The following is a 22,499-nucleotide window of genomic DNA, read 5'->3' as shown; positions in this document are numbered from 1 at the left end:
AATTGCTTCCTTATAGACGACTACAGCAAATGGTATTTTAGGCGACTGTTGAAACTGCTCGGTTCATCGAAATGCCGTCAGCGTGCAGTAGTGGTCGGCGTAATATGTCAGAAACTATCGGGCGTTGCGTAAAAAACCATATCATGGCAATTTGTGGTCCTAGTAAATTGATTATATTTTGTTTTGTCGTTTATAACAAGGTAATGAAATAATTGTAAATAATTGCTGGATTAAGTTGAAAATAAAGAGAGTTCAGAGGTGTTAAACTTTATGGAATGAGAAGCCATGCTTGATGGCGCTATTAATAAAATTTAGTAATTGACAAAAGAAATCATTAAAAAACTGAAAAATGCTTTCAAAGTCATCAAACGTCACAGAATTCGAAGAAAATGTTTGGTTATGTAAGTATTGCTGTAGAAATTAAAAATTTTAAAATAAAAATTTACAAAACATAAAAAGCAAAACAAAAAAGGCGCGTGTGTGTGATATACTATAACATCATGTCCTGAATGACTAATTTTAGCATGGTCCTAACCACCTGCTATCTACGGTGCCTAATATCTTGTACTGTGTCTAAGGATAAATGTATAACAAATTGTTGAAAATGTGACTAAATAGCAGCTTTTTATAAACGCATTCTACTTTGAGGCAAGATGCAGTCATCCTTTTGGATGCAGGTTCTGCTTTGAAGCCTCGCCTAGCTGCAGCTGGTTAGCAACCTCAACCTCACCGCCACTTATCTCGGTATGGCTGCTTTGCTGCTCCCTGTGGCCATCAACAAAGCATCTGAAGGTGGAATACATTCCCTGCACCCAGATTCACCGCTTGGAGTCTGCCCCACCTACACAAGCCAGCGCTCTTCTGGGACTAATGGGCTGTGCCCCTACAATGAATATGGCCATGCAATAGACTTCTTTAACATAGGTTTGCTACCTACCTTGCTCCAGTTGCGTTCAGATTAGTAATCCAATTTGTGGCTTTAATGTCTTCTGTATAGGGCCATACTGATTGTTACCACAGATTTTCCCGACTCTCATGCCTTTATTGCTTTGGTGGACATACCGTATGTCTCTCGGTTGAGCTCTCATGAGACAGCCAACTGAAACCATGAACTCGAAAAGTCCAGCTCCCTTAAGTCCATCTAAAAACCTTTATTTGCATCTAGATTTCATACAGAACGATCCTAGCTTAACGTTTCCTAATATATCTTGCACAGATTTGAAAATATGGTTTTTCTGTCAGCCAATCCATTCTTTCTAGAAGCTCGATACTACTACAAACAAAAAAGGCAAGGACAACGAAACACATGTTCCACATGCAAAGCACAGCTTTCAATTATATTTTTCTTAGGAAGCCGCTACATTACTGGAGCCCACAAGTCACAAATATGCAAAAGATGAACTCCTGGTTCATTAAAATTGGCAGCCTGTTGCTGGGTGCGAAAACCTGGATGCAATCTGTTTGAGATAAGATACCCCAAATTAAGGAGCGGCACCAATATTTAAAAATTCAGGAACTACCCAAAAAGCCGGTGACAGTAAAATATGGACTGGTCATTCTAGCAGAATTGTCATCAGGAAGGGCAAAAAAAAAAAATAATTCAAAAGTGGCAACACGAAAATTGCCTTGTCAGCTGGCTAAAAAGTGTCCCAGCAAGGTAAATTGAAAAGTAGCTTACGTTGAAGCTGCGTCAAGCAAAACAAACGTTGAAAAGGTCAATGCAAACGCATATTTACTTAAGTATTTATTCTGCGTGCCCTCAGTCACTGAACGGTTGGAACGCGGAGCGACTTCAGTAAAGTCAAGTGTGGCTCTCTTAGGTCTTCGCTCAGAAGTATAGCTGAAGCTGTGCTGAATTTCTCACGACATTTCGTTATATGATCTCAACTAGTTCTTGCTAAAGCTTTTTTTTCCATGTGGCAGAATTTTAGCCTCTGTATAGGGGGTATTCGCTGACGCGCTATGCGCGGTGCATTGTGGGTAATTGAGGCACGGTCGGCCATTTTTGTGTCCACAGAAAGAACAGGGCGAACGTACGTATCAGGTGCTGTCGTGCTGTTCTACAAGCAGTGGCATCCGCAGTTGTATGTTGTGTATTGAGCTATCATAGACTGTAATAGACGCGTGCACAGTGTAAACAACGGAAGTTGAAGAGCTGCGCGAACGACCTCGGCATTTTAGGGTCAGGAAGTACACACGAACAACACTCGAACGAGATACCTCACCGAGATGCGACGTCTTGTATGGCTGGCGCGGCTCAACTACACAAGTATCATGGAATATGAGAAATGTATGTCAAAATGGGCTGGACTGGAATCTTCGGGGTCTGCCCTAGCAGCCAGCTCTTGCACTATCCATGCACGACTATCCTTCACGCACTCGGAAGATACCTTCCCGGTAAAAGAGCAGCGCGGTATCGCTTCCAGTCATGCGCATGCATGCAGCGCGCTGCCAACACCTCCTCGTCGTGTTTTGCTGCAATAAAATGTTTCCTAGAGGGCTCGCTAAACTTTGTGTTCGTCGTATTTGCCTCATTCAATCAGAAGAAGTCGGATGTTCGCATCGTCTGTGTCGGCTGCTAATCAAAGCAAACCGCATGCAGATTCGCGAAGGAACGTAGGCGGGCAGAGTTGTTTTGCAGAAGGTTTGAAGAACTTTACAAACTTATTTACCTCTAATAACAAATCAAGTTTAGCTAGGCTAAAACTGCGCAGTATTTCAAGAGTTTTGTTGCGAAAAGTTATTTCGAGCCCGCAAGGCAACGAGGTGGCGCCTCCGGTGTCATCGCTGTGGCCTGTAGCAGCGGTTTCTTTTGCTTCCTTACCGCCACAGACGATGCAAACATCCGACTTCTTCTGATCGCTTGAGGCAAGTACACCAAGCAAGTTTTGTATAAAAGATACTGACTACCAAACGCCATTTCTATGCAGAATATCAGCTACAAACACTGAGCGGTTTAGTTGGTATAAGCGTTGGACGGCACGCACATAATTGCACAAAGAGCAATTTCGTCTGCCTCAACCGCGGCTCTTAACCCAGCCGCTTGTAACGTAGTTGCATTTTTCGAGTGGTCAGTAGGCTTGCGATTGGTTTCTTGCGACGAAGCTCGTCCGTAGGGCAAGGAATTCATGAATGCTGCACATATCTATGCATGGGCACAGGCCGACGCTTACCGTGCAGTTGCGCATATCGACTGCACACGGGTCGGCACAAAAGTTTTGTTTCGTACAGGTCTCTGTCCGCATCGCGCACACTTTGCCGATAAATCAAACTGTCACTCGTAATACCGATTGAGTTTTTATAACAATGGTGCTGGCATGAGGCAGAGTGGCAGAGCAAACGGAAGCGCACGAACAGCTAAGCTAACCGCCGCTCCATACTAGTACTACTAGTCAGAACAGGACGCAAATATGGCGTCGACTGCTTACTGACGTCAACTGTGATGTCACGTGAATACCCCCTATAGAAGATGCTGTCTTTCAATGTTTTTATTCTTTCGCGTGCATGCAGTCTGCTGTCCAATTCACTTTCTCATTTGTCGAATGTATATGCAGCCACAGGTAAGAGCAAGGTTATGCACAAAATTGGCAGAGCATTCAATGTACATTTCCTAACTTCCTTTTCACATCTCTCACTTCTTGTGTACGAGGGTAGGAATTCTAAACAGCTGATTAGATGTGGAAAAAAGACACCATCTGTGGCCCATCTTTATGTTGTCGGAAATGTAATACAGATAAAAACTAGTTTCGTGCAGCGTCTTACAGATGCATTGTTTGGACCCTCCTTGTTGGTTTCTTATACCTTCTGCTGTAGACACACTGACATTGCAGAAGATGTGTTTTTTGGGAAGACCAGGATAAACTTCCTTTCAGCAGACATATATTCTGGTTTTGAAATTATCATTCATATGTAGAAAGATTTTGGTCAGCAATGTGGAAAGAAAATTGGCAACTGTTCTACATTTTATCCGCTTTTATTGGAACCTGTCATACAGATGGCTTTTTTGTTCACAGTCCTTGAATAAGCTTTGAAGGCCAGCTTGAACTTCTGGAGGAAGCAGGTTACGCTCCAACGTCATCTGCAGTGGCAGCCTGTCTTCTCTAAAAGATAAAAGAAACCAACCAGATCTTAGTCTTGCAATCTGAAGACAGTGCGTGAAAAATATCTTTATCTGCATCACATATCCCGTAATATGAAGATGCACAACAGATATAATGTCAAGGTGTTTTCTTCAAGTACTAAACTGCTGGTAATCTGTCCCATTTTGACCAAGAAATGAGATATATGTGAAAAGATAAATGGTAGGTTGAAATACATCACTAAATATGTGTACAGTATTTTTCTGAGCTACGGTTGTATACACATTGTACAAATAGGCAAGTGCATCAACAGCAGGCTGTATGAACATGACTAGGCAATAAAAATATGAGATGGTACATTCCTAAAAAAAACCTCTGTACAAAGCCTAGAATTCTGGCTGGTGCCAAAGCTAACCTTGGCCACAAATGATCGAAGCTTTTGATATAAGAAATTTTGAGGATAAATGTGTTATCTCTGAAAAAAATTAGCCTCCTCAGATGGGCACGTGTGACTGCTGTCATTGCTGTACTATATGCTTTTACAGCGGCTTAGGCCTCGCTTTGTACACTGCAGAAAAGGTTGCATGCCAACTAGGGGCATGAAATCTGCCGAGCCTGTTCTTGCCTCATAGCCAAACCTAATACAGACAAGTTTCAGTCCTAAGGCTTAAGAGGCCACAATACAATGCTGTTCAATCTTTCCACTCCCATACCAATGTTGTGACCACAAAGTACTTTGGGAGCTGCAAGCAAATTATGTGATAAATAACAATAGCAGATTTTCCGAGTGCAACTTCTGTTGGTCTCGGTCAACAGCGGTAGGTAGTGTTAACTAACAGTCTTTCATTATTAAAATGCCACTTTTAGTATATATGTGCCCTAATTATGCATTTAGTTAGATGCAACGAGGACTTGATTATCTGCCAAAAATTTGTTACAAAATAAGGCACCTTTTCCATGACGCGGAAATCCGTGCTTTTAATGACAAGGTTATTTCATATGCTTTTAAAAAAAATAAACGTTTCACTGTAATACTCTGAAAGAAAATTATTTCATCAGGACTTGATAGCCAAAATTTGGAGTAATTCTCAAATTTCTTGGATCCACTAAATGATGATATTCACTCGTTTGCAATTTTTTCACTAATCATTTTAGTTTTTAACTTCCGTCTGACAGCGAAGCTCTTAAATGAATACCTAATTTATATGTGGTTATGCACTGAACTAGCTTTGCATGATTACTTACTGCCTAGGCCTTGTTTTCTTGGATGCTGGTGATTATTAGGCTCATGTATTACGTGGTGGCTGTTTAAAAGGGCTATAATATTTTAGACTAATTTTAATTTTCAGCCATTCTTTATATTTTTCTCTCCAACTCCTTGAGGCTATGCAAAGTGGTGCAATTACTGTCTAGAGCTGTTCAGGCCCCTCAGTTTTATTTTTTAGAGATGCATTTTGCATAGACAAGTTCAGAATGTAATCTATCTGCATGACTTCCGTCATAATTTTAACTTATTTCTTTTTTCTATTACCTACTGTGCAAAAACATTCACAAGTTTACCACCTGAATGTTTCATTGCGGATTGATATTCTTTACATTTATTCCGCAAAACGTGTTAGCCATGTTCTTGATTGACTTAAGCTTAGTTTGGATATGTGCTTTGGTCAGGCATTATGGATTCATTTCTCTTATTGTCTGCTAATAATACACTCCTGGTGTAGAGAATGGCATACTCCCTACTATATGTAATGGTGCAATATCCATATATGCCTTCAAGCCATGTTAATATAGAGGGTTTAAACTACTGTTACAGATAAGTGAACGGTCATATAGTGAGGCCTCTTTCATCTCTACCTAGTGAATTATATGTGCTAGTTTTTATTGCCCTGAATATCATTGCACTGTTTTTACAATGCATGTATGAAATCATGAAACCAACATTATTATTTTTTCTGCTCTTTTCTAGCCTCGCAATGTGGAAGAGTACAAGACGTACACGACACCTATCTATTGCACGCCGTCTTTAGAAATAAAGACGTTTGTTATTTCATCATTCACCATGTTATTCCTCATTTGCATGCACTTGGATATGCCATGCGACACTTATCCTATACACATTCACGATTTGCAAGTAACTTTTGGAAACAGAACACGTTTATATAATGTGTGCATGCACTCAGCATCCTTTGGAAGGACAGGTGCTTCTGCTTAGTTACTGGAGGTTACATGTTGTCTATGTGTATTGCATCTGTAATAAAGTGATTTGAGCTGTGCCAGAAACAGCCTCCATTTTAACATGTGCACTGCCTCTTAAGCCATTGGTGGGTCACGTCATTTATTGATGACATGTTGCTACAATACTTGAACATATGATGAAGCTTTTGGCAGATTGTATTGTGAAGTCCTTTAGTATACCTCTCGATAAAATCCCCTACATCCTAATCATAATGCCTTGCATTTGTGGCTACAAAGCATGAATAAATTATGTGACTCACTGGTGACCAAATATGTAGTGAGCATGTTAATGCTCAGGTCATTTCTGCTTGAGCTAAAATGACTGTTACGGAGGTAATACACATACGCATTACGTAATCTTCAGTAACCAGACTACCGAAGCACCTGTCTCCAGAAAAACAAATTTTCTCCATTGCATGCTGTACAAAGCACTTCAGTACCAAGCATACAGAAATCGTCATACGAAACAAAACTGAAGCATCGGTCTTCGGAGAAACAATTTCGTTCCGTGAACCCTACACGAAACCTCTCATTACCAAGCAGAACGAAATTGTCGTACGTTCTGCGCATATGGTTCGTAATTAGCATACGAAAATCTCTTCGGCAACGCATTACCGGCTAGTTTTTACGTAAATTAGATCTTTTTTGTACAGCGTACGCATCGCATGTGATGATTTTGTGCGAATCCCGCTTGCAACCAGTGTTTCGCGTGATCAGACACCTCCTAAAATATTTTAATTGCGCCAAATTATTCACTCTAAAAGGAGAATTAATTACGCGCGTGGTGACCTATATTTAAAATTTTGCGCCTTTTCTTGAATGCTATTCACGTATCGTGTCATGTTTGCAGCTAATATTATAGGTTACTGATATGTTTGCACGCTGTCACGAGGCCCTGATGTAATCGCTACGGCGACAAATCCAGCTCTGTCCCTTACGTCCGAGTCCACAGAGGTCGGCTTTTCGAAACGGCACCCGTGTACTGAATAGTAAAATTTCATACGTCTGTTAACCACGCACTGTGCTGGCTCGCCACTTTGAAAGCCCCTCTGTTCGCCTTGCGCGATGGTGCATGCGTCTTCAAGAATTTGACATCACGGTGATGTCCAAATCTGGTTGCAAGAATTCCAATGTAGACAACTCATTCCGAGCCTCTATGGGTGCTTGCCCAAACGAAAACGACGACGACACCTTCTTGGGATCGGTAAGCGCCAACATGTTGGCACAAGAGCAACGTTCGGACACTGTATTGCGAAATCTGGTCGATTACCTAGAACGAAACACTGCGTCGCCTTCTGCTGTGTCCAGGCGTCAGGTCTCGTTCCTCGCGTAAGACAATAACGTACTCGTGAAGGACTTTGCATCCAACAAGATAGCGCACCATCTTGTTTTACCTGCAAACCTCAGAAATGAAATTCTACAGACGCTCCACAATGAGCCAACGGCAGGACTTCTCGGCTTTCGCACGCACGTTTCACCGAATTCGGAATAAGCATTATTGGTCACGGTTAGCGTGCCGACATCTTCTATAACGTCAAAACGTGCCACGAGTTCCAGCGACGCAAGGCACTCCAGGCGACACCTGTCGTGACATTGATCCCGATACCACCTCCTACAATGCCCTTTGAACAAATCGGGATGGAGCTCCTCGGACCCTTCCTAACTTCATCGAAGGGAAACGAGTTGATCATTGTGGCCACTGACTACATGACGCTCTACGTTGAAGCAAAAGACATGCTGAACGATTCAGCAGCGGAAGTCCAAGTTTTTTGTCGAACAACTCTCCTCGGACACGGCGCCCCAAAAGGGCTCATCGCGGACAAGGGAACAGTATTTACGGCACGGCTGACACAATCTATCTTGAGCTATAGTCGTACAAACCATCCACGTAAAACTGCTTACCACTCCCAAATAAACGAACTTACCGAGCATGTAATAAAAATTATTTTAACATAAATTACCATGTACGTCGCTTCCGAACAAAAGACGTGGGTCTCAATCCTGCCTTACATGACTTTCGCGCATAACACCGCCGTCCAAGAGACGACCAGGGCGACACTGTCCTTGCTTGTGTATGGCATTGATTCTATGACCACGCTCAACGGAGGTCTGCCGCACGCAAGAGACAAGGAGAAGATGAAATCCGCCCCCTACCTTCAGGGTGAAGAGGAACTTGAAGACTGGTATGCCTGTGCTTTAAAGGTCTTCACACCGACGCCCTACTATACAACCTGCGACGAGGCGACGCAGAGTACAGGCCGGGAGACCAAGTCTTGGTATGGACGCCAATTCGCCGTCGCGAAATAAGTAAAAATTTCCTACGTCCATACTTTGAGTGCTAGAAAACGCTTCGCATGTCGAACAACTTGACTCTGTAATCTTTATCTATGGTACGACAGCATAATAACTGCGACTCGCGCTCTCATAAATCGTACGTGTTGTACATCTGAAGCCTTATTATGCGCTTTAATGATCCGTGATGTTTGAAGTTTGTAGAGTTTATGTTTACCTTTCCTTGTTTATTTTGGAACATCGAGGTGACGTGTTTGTAAGGAAGAAGTTAGCCGTGAACCATTGAAATGCTTATTTTGCATTTTTAGGCGGCCGCCGGCATACACCCTTATCACTTTGATTCTAGTACACGGATCAAATTCCATTTTTTTGTTCATGCTCGTTATCGCGAGGTGTGGCTTTATTATTGCTTTGTGCCGGTAGATCCCAGTCAAAACCCATTGGAACCAATTGAAAACTCAATGGGTACCAATTGGATTCAGTGGGTTTCATTTGGACTTTTCTTTCCAAATGGGCAGTGCAATTGGACTCTCCTGTGGGTTCCGATTGGAACTCTGGAACCCATGGGAAAGTTCATTTGGAAGTAATATTCCAAATTAATAGTTCAGTTGGTTCCATTTGGAATTCTAACAGTCCAATTGGTTCCAACTGGACAAGCCAATTGGGTCTGCTACTTGTGCAAACTCCGAAGAGTGCCATTTGTACATAACTATAATACTAATAAGTTCATGTTCCAAATGAAAACTCAGTTCAACGAATCTTTGCCAACTGCATAGCCCAGTTGGTCAAACCCATTACATTCAATAGGTCTTACGAATTGAGTCCAATTGGTCTGTTCAACTGCACTGTGTGCATTAATGGTTTGGTTTGGTTTGGGGGGTTTAACGTCCCAAAGCAACTCAGGCTATGAGAGACGCCGTAGTGGAGGACTCCGGAAATTTCGACCACCTGGGGTTCTTTAACGTGCACTGACATCGCACAGCACACGGGCGCCTTGCTTTTCGCCTCCATCGAAAAGCTGCCGCCGAGGCCGAGATTCGATCCCGCGTCTCTGGGAACAGTAGTCGAGCGCCGTAACCACTGCGCCACCCCTGCGGGCTTGTGCATTAATGGGAACATTTGCTGAAATTTGCGAATGTGCATTAATGGGATCATTCGCAAATTTCAGCAAGAAAGCAAATTTAATATTCTGTTCACAATGATAACTATGAGCAGCTTAACCTGTTAAACTAAATTCATCATTTGCACTATCGCTGCAAGAAAAATTCAATAAAATATTTACGCCCAGATGGCAAGAGTCACTGGCCCCAGCTGAAAATAGGATGAGTAGTGTATATAAGAAGGAACAGAAGTGTCTTTGCTGGTTGTATGTAGTGTTTTACTGTGCAACTGTATGTTCTTACGTGAGATGTGGGCTTGCCTGTACTCCTTCATTTCTATAAAGCATGTAATTATCAATTTCCACATGCCTAGTGAAGATGAAAATTGTCAGTAAGTCTTCCTTTTGTCCCAATCGGTATTGGACCCTTTTTATTCAATGGGTGTGGGCAATTGGATCCCATTGGTATATCCTGTTGGTCCCATTACACGCAGTTGGCGTGAACCACTGGGACCAACTGTGTGCAGTTGGTCTCACCCATTGGCTGCAATGGGTTGCGTCCAAAAACACAATTGGTACCGGTTGGAAAACCAAATGGTTCCTATTGCAAATTTCTAATTGGTTCCAATGGTCTTTTTTGATGGGGATACTTCGCGATGTATCTCGAAGTATTCCAGCCACGCGTTTGTGTTTCAGCAATGTTCCAGCTTATGCTAGGCACTGTTAGCAATTTTATCCAGATGATTTTTTTAGATGCTTTTAAATTAGCTGCTGACGAGTGAAACGGGCATTTCAGTTCGACGACCAGCTTGCACGTTGGCTGCTAATCACCGTCGTTTCTTAGGTCTTGCGGGAGCAAGTCAGCCCAATAAAGACGGCTATGAGTTAGAGTGCTATGAAGGCTATTGTCATCCGTTAATAATTATGAGGGGTTATCAGTAACGATGCGCCCTTAACGGCGCGCACACTCCCAGACATCCGTTGAGTGAGTGGGGGTAGCTGTTCCGGTCGCAAAGGAGATGCCCTCGACCTGCGTGGCAAGCTCTGGCGGAATTCAACTACCTTGTAGTGACAGAAGGGGGTGGTCGTTTGGTGCCCAGCGGTCGCCGGTTCAAACCAGAGTAAGGATCGGATTCAGAAGTAACAAACAAAACACAATTTATGCACAGCAAGAGACGATACAAAGGAACACACAAGATCACTTCAAATGCACAGACGAGAGGTTCACAGAATAACAAACGCTAAGCATGCAATTACACAGGTATCCAATAACGTAGAGGCTTTACAACAGATGAAACACGAAAGAGTACATAAAGAAACACCAAATTGTTCACCGGGCACTGTTGCAGTCCGACGCCTCAAGAGTCACGATGTGGCCGCCATACGAGACGAGCGCCGCTCCCTTGAAAGTCCGTGGGCTTGCCAGCAGCGGGTGATCCCCGGGAGTCCAGCCGAAGCACAGGCGAACACGTCGCAAAACACTGACGAACTGACTGACTGACTGGCTCAACAAGCGGCGCGGTCGCTTTAAATAGGGCGCGCCGCGTCTGTTTGTTAACATGCGTCAAAGCTAGCGCGCACACACACATAGCTTCGCTGGGTATAGCTCCCTCTTCTCCTCCCGTCGAGCCACGCGTCGCCATTGGCCAGGTCCTATAGAACATGCTGGAAATTTCTGGCTGATTCCAGTTCGATGAACCACCGTCCTCCCCGGGCAATGGGAAAGAGGGTGACGGCAACGCGTACAAAGCTACGCGCTCTCCCGCGCGGGGAAGGGGGCTTTTCTCTCCATGCCTTCCACGCGACGCCGTGCGGGCCTCGCGCCGTACCGGCTTGATGAAAATGGGCGCCGATTTCGTGACAGCTATACATTAGCAACGTTAGAAAAATAAAACAAATATTTGATGCAAGAAGCAGAGTAATGAATACAGTACATAAATTAGATTTCATAGAGCAGCTATACTCCGTGAAAGGCTTCATATCAACAGTGCTACTGAGATTGATAATTTTCTTTCTCACACATTACAACACATTCAGTTTGATATTTTGAATATAATTATTTTGCAGATGACCGCATGCTACCAAGTACAAGTACAGCAGTCCTCTTTTCGGCTAAATACAACAAGTGCCCTGAAAAACCGTTCTTCGGGGTGAGTATTTTATTTTTGGTTCTTTTATCCCCACATTTCACTTGCTTCAAATGAAAGGCACGTTGCAGCACAACTGTGACAATAAAAGATCAGGCATCTTTTCCACAACATATGCAATGACTGAATAAACAGAACACTGTTTATTCACTCAGTGTCGTCATAGCTTTTGTGTATATTACAATTGTGAAGAAGAAGATGGGCCCCTTCGCTGGACGCTGACGATGAGGTAGAAGCCAACGCGCAGATTGTGTTGGTCTTGATCGCCCAGCTTCCCCGCCGACCTCAACGCCGTCCTCGACGTACTTCCTCTACATTTAGTGGAGGTGCGACCTGATACCCTTGCCTCATGCTGGAGCCTCGAACCCACACGGTCGTCCCTGTCACTCGTATGGCTGACGACGAACCCCCCCCCCCCCCCCCCCCTGACAACGCCGATTGTCTGCTCTGGCTCCTTACGCCAGCTAGACCCTGCGACCTTCAGCGGGATGACGAGACTGACTGCGCTGACTGGCTCGCTTCGTACGAACGAGTGCGCTCACATAATAAGTGGGACGACGCCACAAAGTAAACAAACGTCATCTTTTATTTGACCAGCGTCGCCAACTTGTGGTATCGTAACAACGAAGCCGATATCACGACTTGGGACTCATTCAACGCCAATCTTACAACCGTCTTTGGTCGTCCTGCTGTACGAAAGCCCCGTGCGGAACAGCGCCTGAAAGAGCGACAACAGCGCCCTGGCGAAACATTTACAAGCTACATTGAAGTTGTGGTCCATCTGTGCAGTTGCGTCAACGCGCAGATGTCCGAGAAAGACAAAATAAAACAGATCCTGAAGGGCAGCGAACATGACGGATTTCAAATGTTAACATCCCGCGATTTGACAACTGTTGCCCAAGTTGTCAACCTCTGCCAAATCTACGATGAGTTGCGCAAGCAGCGCCTCATCACTCGACCACCTCCCCCTCCTGTCGAATCACTTTCTGGTCTCTCCTCTGCATCTGGGAGCTCTACGCTGCTGCAGCAGCTCAAAGATTTCATCCGGGAGGAGGTGGCTCGCCAGATATCACTTCTGCCTACGAACTGCGAGCTGTCCCAAAATGTGGCGCCTCTTCGGCAGGTCATCGCCGACCGCGTGGCGGAGACCCTTCCGTCTGTCCCTCCGTAGCACCCATGCCTCAACCCGCCCCAGCTGTTCAGCCTCTCGCATGTGATGACGTTCCGGTTGCTTCACCAATGAAATCCGCTCCTGTCGCACCGCTGACGTACGCTGCCGTCGCTGCCCGACCACGACCACGACCACCTAGCTACCCTCTGGTCTACGCTACGCCTCCAACGCCTGCACAGGAATTTCTTCAAGCACCGCAGGCTTTTATTCCATCTCGTCCTCAGCGCCGCAATCCATGGCGAACCAGTGATAACCGTCCAGTCTGGTATTCTTGCGGATTTGCTGACCATATTTCCAGGGACTGCCGAAATCGCACTCACGATTATATACTACGGCGCCGAATTTCAGCTTCCTGGCAGCCGCCCCGAAACCAGTACGCGGCTGGCGACCCTTCAGCAAGTTCCGTCGCGGATGACCGTGCCACCTTTTCTCCTCGCCGCTAAATCTCGCCGCGTCGCCGTTCTCTATCTCCTCTGCGACGGCGTTCCAATGTTGCGCAACAGGAAAACTGAATGACGCAGTTCCTGAGGCGAGAACTGCGCAACGAGCGAACTGTCAAAGGCCTCACGTATCTCCCGCCAATCTGCTTGAAGTTTCTATTGAGGGCGTTGTTGTCTGGTTGACACCGGTGCTGCTGTTTCTGCCATGGCTGCAAGTCTTTGCCATTCATTGCGCGAAGTGACGACACCAATCTCACGATTCTCGCTGTACACGGCAAGTGCCCAGCCTATACAGCCTATAGCGGTATGCACAGCACGAGTCGTCATTCAAGAAGTTGTGTACGCAATAGAGTTTTGCCTTCATGCTCGCATGATCTTATCTTGAGCTGGGATTTCCTGTCGCGTCATAATGCGGTGATAAACTGTGCTCGTACGAACTTGAGATTTTTGCGCTTGACGAGCCGTCGCCGAACGTTCTTTTTCCCAAAGTCGTCGTTGCCGAAGATGTTCACCTCCCTGCGTGCTCTTTCGTTCTTCTGCCCTCCGTTTGTGCTTTTTCTCCGCAGTACCAATGTCGTTTTCACACTATCGCCAATGTTCCTAAACCGCAAGTCTTCCCCTGCCCTATGCCATACTTTCTATATCAGCTGGCCTCACCGCGCTCTGGATTTCTAATCCGTTCTCTTTTCCCGTATCCCTGCGTCGCGATGAAAGCGTGGGTACCATCCAGCTCATGGACTCCATTATCACCGCTGTCGAAACTCCCCCTTCCCAGCCCGCTACCTTGGCTGCACTCACACCACCTGTTCTTGCGCTGGACCAGTCTCCTGCCGATATTTTTCTCCGCTCCATCGATGACAGTCTTCCTGGGCCAAAACGCTCTGAACTCCTCGCACTGCTTCATCAGTGCTGCTCTTTCTTCGACTCTCATCAGCCTGCTTTGAGCCGCACATCAACTGTTGCCCACCACATTGACACCGGTTCCCATGCTCCTCTGCGCCAGCGTCTCTATCGAGTGTCTGCCACCGAGCACCGTGTTATTGAAGCCCAAGTACATACTATGCTTCAGAATGGCGTGATTGAGCCGTCTAACGGTCCGTGGTCCTCCCCTGTTGTCCTGGTGAGGAAAAAGATGGTTCTATACGCTTCTGCGTCGACTACCGTCGCCTAAACAAGATCACGAGGAAAGACGTCTACCCCCTTCCGCGTATAGACGATGTATTGGACTGTTTAAGGCGCTGAGCTCTTTTTTTCGCTCGATTTACGATCCGGCTACTGGCAGGTGCCCGTGGCTGCGGAAGATCGTCGTAAAAGAGCATTTGTCACCCCCGATGGCCTCTTTGAATTTACCGTCATGCCTTTCGGTCTCTGTAATGCCCCTGATACATTCGAGCATATGATGGATACTATACTGCATGGCCGGAAGTGGAAGACGTGCCTCTGTTACCTTGATGACATCGTGGTGTTCTCGCCAGACTTTGCAACCCACCTCTCTTGTCTGAAACAGGTCTTACCACGTATTGAGAACGCCGACCTGCAGCTCAACTTGAAGAAGTGTCGTTTCGCTGCTCGTGAGCTGACCATTTCAGGCCATGTTGTGTCCAAGGAGGGTATACGTCCTGATCCCGCCAAACTTCGAGCTGTGACTGAGTTTCCGAAGCCTACTACCAACAAGCAATTGAGAAGTTTTTGGGGCCTGTGCTCGTACTTTCGCCGTTTTATACGGAACTTTGCTTCCATTGTCACCCCGCTAACTCAGCTCCTCAGCAATACCTCAGATATTTCACTGTGGTCATCAGCATGCGACGACGCCTATGACACACTGCGCCGCCTCCTCACAGCCCCGCCCATCCTGTGCCATTTTGACTCTGAGGCACCCACCGAAGTGCATGCAGATGCCAGTGGTGTCGGCATCGGCGCTGTGCTTGCTCAGCGCCCCTCCGGCTTCGGTGAATACGTAGTTGCTTACGCCGGCCGTACTCTCCTAAAAGCCGAGGCGAACTGCTCTGTAACGGAAAAGGAGTGCTTGGCCATCGTCTGGACCCTCACAAAGTTTCGCCCTTACCTTTACGGCCATTCGTTTGATGTAGTCACGAACCATCATACCCTCTGCTGTCTTTCATCGCTCAAGGACCCCTCCGGCCGCTTGGCACGGTGGGGTCTTCGTCTACAAGAATATGATATCCGTGTAATTTACCGATCTGGTCGCAAGCATACAGATGCGGACACATTGTCTCGTTCACCGCTGCCAGCCGACTTTGCCGTCCTCTCCGTCTTGGACTCAGTGGCATCTTCGCTCGACATCAGTGACATGCCCTCCGAACAACGAAATGATCCGTGGATCGCATCCACTATTGACTACCTTTCCAGCAATTCAGCTATTACCCCTTCACGCGCCCTTCGCCGTCAAGCTTCCACTATAAGATTCGGGATCACCTCCTTTACCGGCGCAACTACAACTCAAGTGGAAGGAAATGGCTCCTCGTAATTCCGTGCCATCTTCGGACTCAAATATGTACAGATTTGCACGCCGATCCGCAGTGCGGTCACGCCGAAGTTTTCAAGACGTACACTCGAATTCGTCTTCGCTACTATTGGCGCGGCATGTACAACTGGGTTCTAAGGTACGTCCGATCGTGCTTGACTTGCCAACACCGCAAACCTGCCTCTCACCGTTCGGCTGGTGAGTTACAGCCTCTCACATGCCCGCTTAGACCATTCGACCGCATTGGAATTTACCTCTACGGCCCTCTTCCATACACAGCTGATGGCAATCGCTGGGTCATTGTTGCATTCAAACACCTGACGCGTAATGCCGAAACCGCCGAGCTCCCAGCTGCAACAGCCCGAGATGTGGCCAGTTTCTCATTGAAGAACTTCATACTCCGTCACGGTACTCCTCGCGAATTGCTCAGCGACGAGACCGTGCTTTCTTAGCTGACGTCGTTCACGCCCTGCTCGCTCAATGCGAAATCATTCATCGCACGTGCACCGCCTACTACCCGCAAGCAAACGGCCTTACTGAACGATTTAATTGCACCCTCGGTGACATGCTCGCGAAGTACGTCGGATTCAACCACCCAAACTGGGACGTTGTACTTCCTTATATCACCTACGCGTACAACACTGCTACGCAGTCCAGCACGGATTTCTCTCTGTTCTTTCTACTTTAGGGTCGGCACCCATCTGCTCCCCTTGATACTGTCCTCCCCTACAACCCTGATGCATCAGAATGTACCACAGTGACCGAAGCTGCACAGCACGCAGACGAATGTCGCCAGATTGCACGGACATTCACAACCGACTCTAAGCGGCGCCAAAAATATCGCCATGAGACCAATCAGAAGAATGCCCCACACTCCGAGCCTGGCTCACTCGTGTGGCTCTGGGTTCCATCCGGCAGCCCCGGCCTCTCAACAAAACTCATCTCCAAGTATCATGGGCCCTACCGCGTGGTCGAGCGCACTTCACCACTGAACTATATTGTCGAGCCGCTTACGCCAGCTTCCGATTTGCGACGCCGTGGCCGTGAAATTATTCATATGCAGCGCCTTAAGCCGTTCTACGATCCCATAGTATATCCGTCCCCTTAGGTCGCCAGGGTGGCTCCTTTTTTCCTGGGGGCATTGAGAAGACGATGGGCCCCTTCGCTGAACGCTGGCGAAGAGGAAGAAGTGTGGAATTACCAACGTGCAGGTTGTGTTGGTCTTGATCGCCCAGCTTCCCCGCCGACCTCGACGCCGTCCTCGACGTACTTCCTCTGCACAAGGAACAGTTTTGGGGAGAGGGTACATGTATCCATAAATATTCGAATTGTGACACTGGAGCGTACGCCTAGTAAGGCATGCACGGCTGGAAAAATCAGCCGTAGAGCTTCCATTGAAACTTTCCAGAAAATTATATTCTCTGGAGAAAGAAATCTTAAACCGTCGCTGGAAAATAGCAGGTCACTCTCCTATCCTATCTAAGAAGAATGTTTGAGGTATTACAGTATGACAATAAGTGATCTACAAATGGAGCTAAGCTGATGAAACTGTTTTGAGTTTTCATAACATCTGCAATTATTACATTTCAGCACATCAAAGAAACATCCACGAATTTCTTAAAGGCAGTTTAAGTAGACGGTATATATCTCTAAACTTGGGACTTTGTCAAAGTTTCCTCGAAACACATTTTTCATTGCGCTTCCACACTCATAAACACACTGTATGGAATACGATGCAATAACTTCACCAAAACTCAAGTCTTGTAGGCATATGACTCCACTGAAGTGGGTTACAGCGATTTAATACTTTCTTATTGCAAATTTAGTTACACGTTTCTGAATTCCCTAAAATTGTTTCTCAAACACCGTTCAAACTTAGCAACTACTCAATCATTTCTGCTCTACAATTGACTATCTTCACCCAGTGGTTTACTTTAAAGAGCAACTCTCATCGTTACGCGGTGCTTCTGGAATGACATATTTTGCGCTTAGGGACATATATATTAAACAAATCTGTGAAGGTCCCATCTGAATGTTTTACGAAGTGGAACAATTGGAGCGTTCCTTCCCTGTCATCATACAGGAGGCTGCAAGCAGGGGTATTGTAAATACATAATTTCTCAGGTAAGATTATATTCTTAGATCAATAATCAGACTCTCACTGAAAGCGGGCGTCATTCCAGAAAGTACCAGAAGCGGGCCTTCAGTGGCAGCTTGCTGCGCTGCGTATACAAGCATCATGTTGTAAAGGAAACTGCAGAGAAATGAGCCATCCCTGCACTCAAAGGCATAGCTAACATGATGTAGTCATGATAGACCTTAAGTTGACTAAGCTAACTTGTTTCACAGCCACGACAGTGGAGGTCGTACGAGGGGTTCAAGAGCTCGAGAAGAAAGTTTGCTACGGATGTTTGTAAAAGAAAACCGTCAACGCTGAACAAATTCTAATTATATTGGCTAACAACTGTCACGTTTTCACATAAGCAAGAGACTGCGCTCACTTCGTACGATAGAACTGATACGCTTCCAATCGCCAGTCAAAAATTATCTCCGATGTTGTTTGTGGTGTGGCTCAGATTGGTTAAACTGCTTCTTGAAATCACAAGAATGTGGATTCGCGCGCGTAATTCAAACTATCTGAGATAGAGTGGCTTTACAATGCGAGTCTCCCCGACATAACTTTGAAGGCTTGCCAGCCAATACAAAAATTTATGGCCCGATGAGTAAACGGTAGTGCTTTCACATTAAAAAAAATCATCCGCGCGGATTCCAACCACTGAGATTTCATCCCGGTTATTCAGGCTTGATATCCGAGCATCTCAGAGGATGGCCCACAGCGACTGGTGCTTTCGCCAGTTATAACTAAGGGCAAATAGACTTGACGCTTCGCAGACTGACGCGGCTGCTTCAGGACTGCGCTCCATGAAGATGTGTAACTGCAGCCCTGTAAGCGCATAACCCTCTGTATAAGACAATCAAAGATATCAAAGGAAGCTTCTGTGCTAAGCTGGGCGTGATAAAGGACAAACGAGGCAAGGACCTCACTGAAGCCTCAGAGATAAAGAAGAGGTGGCAGGAATACACAGAAGAACTGTACAAGAAGGACCCGGATGTGCAAACCCAACATAGGACGGTTGTGATTACTGATCTCGAGCCGGGCATCCTGAAGAGTGAAGTTGAATGGGCCTTAGCCAGCCTTGCTAAGAACAAAGCTAGCGGAATTGATGGTATTCAGCTGAGTTGCTTCAAAACCTCAACCACGACGCTGTTAGCACCCTGCATACATTATGTCAAAAGATTTGGACAACCCTGCAGTGGCCACAGGATTGGAGGAGGTCAGTTTACCTCCCCATTCCAAAGAAAGGAAGTGCCAAAGATTGTTCCAACTACCGCACGATCGCGCTTATTTCGCATGCTAGCAAGGTGATGTTAAAAATCCTGCAAGGTAGGCTGCAGCAGTATGTGGATCGGGAGCTTCCGGACGTGCAAGCTGGGTTTCGCAAGGGCAGAGGAACTAGAGACCAAATTGCCAACCTTCGCTGGATCATGGAAAAAGCAAGAGAGTTCCAGAAACCCATTTACTTCTGCTTTATTGATTATGCGAAAGCGTTTGACTGCGTAGATCACAGCAGATTGTGGCAAGCTCTCCAAGAGATGGGAGTTCCAATTCACCTCATCTCTCTCCTCAGGAACCTTTATGAAGGGCAAGAGGCCACAGTCAGAACTGGGCATGGTCTTACTGATTGGTTTCCGATTGAGAAAGGGGTGAGGCAAGGCTGCATACTGTCGCCCTGCCTATTTAACCTATATGCAGAGTGCATCATGAGAAAGGCCGGTCTGGACGAGTCTTCAGCTGGAGTGAGGATTGCTGGAAAACGTATCAACAACCTTAGATATGCGGATGATACCACTTTAATGGCAGAAAGTGAAGTGGAACTCAAGAGACTTCTGATGCGCGTACAAGAAGAGAGTGAGAAGTTTGGGCTTAAACTGAACATTAAAAAGACGAAGATCATGGCGTCTTGCCCTATCAAGTCCTGGAGCATCAATGGACAAGAAGTGGAAGCTGTGACAGATTTTCTGTTCTTGGGCGCCAAGATTACCTCGGAAGGAGACTGCAGCCATGAAATTAGGAGACGCCTGCTTCTGGGAAAGAGAGCAATGGTTAGCCTTGACCGCCTAGTAAAGAGCAGAGACATTAGTCTGCCAACCAAGATCCGTATAACCCGTGCTATGGTCTTTCCAGTTGTGATGTATGGATGCGAGAGTTGGACTGTGAAAAAGGCTGACCGCCGAAGAATTGACGCGTTTGAATTGTGGTGCTGGCGAAGACTCTTAAGAGTTCCTTGGACTGCCAGAAGATCAAATCAGTCGATATTGTCGACCATAAACCCTGACTGCTCATTGGAGGGTCAAATTCTAAAGTTAAAGCTCAGCTACTTTGGTCATCTGATGAGAAGAGAGGAGTCGCTGGAGAAAGATTTGATGTTGGGAAAGGTTGAGGGTCGCCGGAGAAGGGGTAGGCAGCGAACGCGATGGTTAGATGGCATTCTCGAGGCATTGCAGATGAAGCTATGTGATGTTAAGAAGATAGTGAGAGACCGGAAAGCGTGGCGTGACATGGTCCATAGGGTCACGAAGAGTCGGACACGACTGAACGCCTGAACTGAACTGAAGCGCATAACCGCAGAAAGTTTGTATCAAGTATGATGTGAAAACAGCATTTACACCAAGTTAGAAGAGGCAAGGTGCAAAAGCCTGTTCTCTTTCATTATAATCAGTTTAACACAAATTACCATTCCCAATGTTTTGGGAGCGTGCGTAAATACGTTAAGAGCTGTAATCCGCATGAACGTATTGTTTGCTTGGCTTGGAAAGTAAAAAAATGCGCCAAATGCAAGATAAAACATATTTGAAAGCCGTTCAAGTTTGCAATTGCTATTTTTTGTGTATTCAGTTGGCAAAACAACGCTTATAGTTTCCGATATCATTAAAATTAGTTCTAACAGTTGACTGAAAATTCTGATAGGAGTGAGAATGCCCTGATCCTAATAAAGCCTTATATATATGTGAGCGGGTATTTTAAGCAGGTCACATGATACTGGGAAAACGTTAGAAGGCAGCGCCGTTGGAAAATAATGTTTCTTCAGGTACACACCGTATGCACTGCTTACGACGTTTGTGGGGGTTAAGTTGAAAGACCGCCGGCAACCCTCTTTCCTGTTACTTTATTCACCACGTGGCAGCACTTCTTACCTTAACGTGTGCCTCTGGCTATCAAGTTCGGCAATGGCATGGGTACTACAAATGCATGCAGTGCGATAACCCCTCCCCGAATATTTAAAGCTGAAATCTCAGAAAACAATTTGAAAAGTTTGAAGCTTAGCTGCCCACTGAATTGGCCTCCCTGGCTGATTCCTGAACTCAGGTAAGGCCAGGAAAGCTCACAGCAGTTTATCGCATCCTCCGTTATGGAAACTCGTCTAGATAATTTGAGCACAGTATTTTTCGACCTTCTGCACAGAAACAAGGCCGGTGGGGAGAAGTCCGCAACTCGAAGTTTGGAACACCGTGTAACCAGCGCAGCCATCTCCACTGCGCCTTTGACTACATTTATTGAGGCACCAGCAAATAAATGTCCACTAAAGACTGCTACTTCATAAATGCATATCAGAAGTTCATGTGTAACATGACGCTTTTTCTGTACCTCGGATAAAGATTTTAGCTCTAAAATTTAATTGGACAACAAATAACGACCCAAAATTACAGAACAAATTATATAAGCAATCCTCTCACGGAACGTAACAGAGACAAACCTGACTTCCTTCTTCGCATAATTTCCGCTAATGCAGCCTTACGGGCCACTGAATTAATATGAGAGCATTGTAAATTACTAACTAATTCGAAATATTTCTGGCGTTTTTGTTTGCAGAAAATGGTGCTGTTTTATTGCAATTATTACTGTCAGAGAGGCAACTCATGGTTCTATGGTTATTACACAAACAACACTTCCTGTCACGTAAGTACTTAGCTTTAAATTCTCAGAATAAATGCTGTTGGCACAATGCGCTAAGTTTACTGAAAAGATATCAATTGTTTCTACCAACAAGAATGTACGTTAGAGCTTTATCCAAATGCGCTGCAAGGGCATTTACAGATTAAAGCAAACCTGTGCCCTGAGGGAAGATAGAGATACATTATTTTGGGCAATACCATTATTATACTGGCAGTTATTAAGACTGTATTTATCTGAACAAAATTGCAAGGATTCATTGCAGAGGCCACCTGCGTCAGCCAGCATTAGAAAATTCTGCAATGCAACTCAGAATTTATTTTTGCATGCAAAAAAAAATCAGTTCACGTTTGCCTATATATAACCGAGGTGAGTAAACGTAAAACAGAACATACATAGCTGTTCGCTGGTTTATTCAAACCAAACTCTGTGGCAATATATATCAGTAAGAGTTCTGCCCACATTCTGGTCGTTTCAACAGAGGAAATACTGCGCAACTTTTGTTACCTTTATGTAAGAAGTTATAGTTCCATAGTTT

The 22,499-nt window shown here is 45.6% G+C and overlaps 1 protein-coding gene across 1 annotated transcript in view; it reads left to right on the top strand.

The window, feature by feature from the left end:
• The window catches only part of LOC146174898 (uncharacterized), a 108,104-nt gene that overhangs the window by 67,806 nt on the left and 17,799 nt on the right, over positions 1-22,499 (top strand). Inside the window, exons 8-9 of the mRNA XM_084583249.1 lie at positions 11,773-11,855; positions 21,881-21,967. Coding sequence (XP_084439375.1) covers positions 11,773-11,855; positions 21,881-21,967 — 170 coding nt within the window. The remainder of the gene's footprint in view (positions 1-11,772; positions 11,856-21,880; positions 21,968-22,499) is intronic.

This window comes from Amblyomma maculatum, chromosome 11 (genome assembly GCF_055883805.1).
Source record: "Amblyomma maculatum isolate TAMU_Amacu chromosome 11, ASM5588380v1, whole genome shotgun sequence".
Taxonomy (NCBI): domain Eukaryota; kingdom Metazoa; phylum Arthropoda; class Arachnida; order Ixodida; family Ixodidae; genus Amblyomma; species Amblyomma maculatum.
This window is presented reverse-complemented; position numbering and strand designations above follow the sequence as displayed.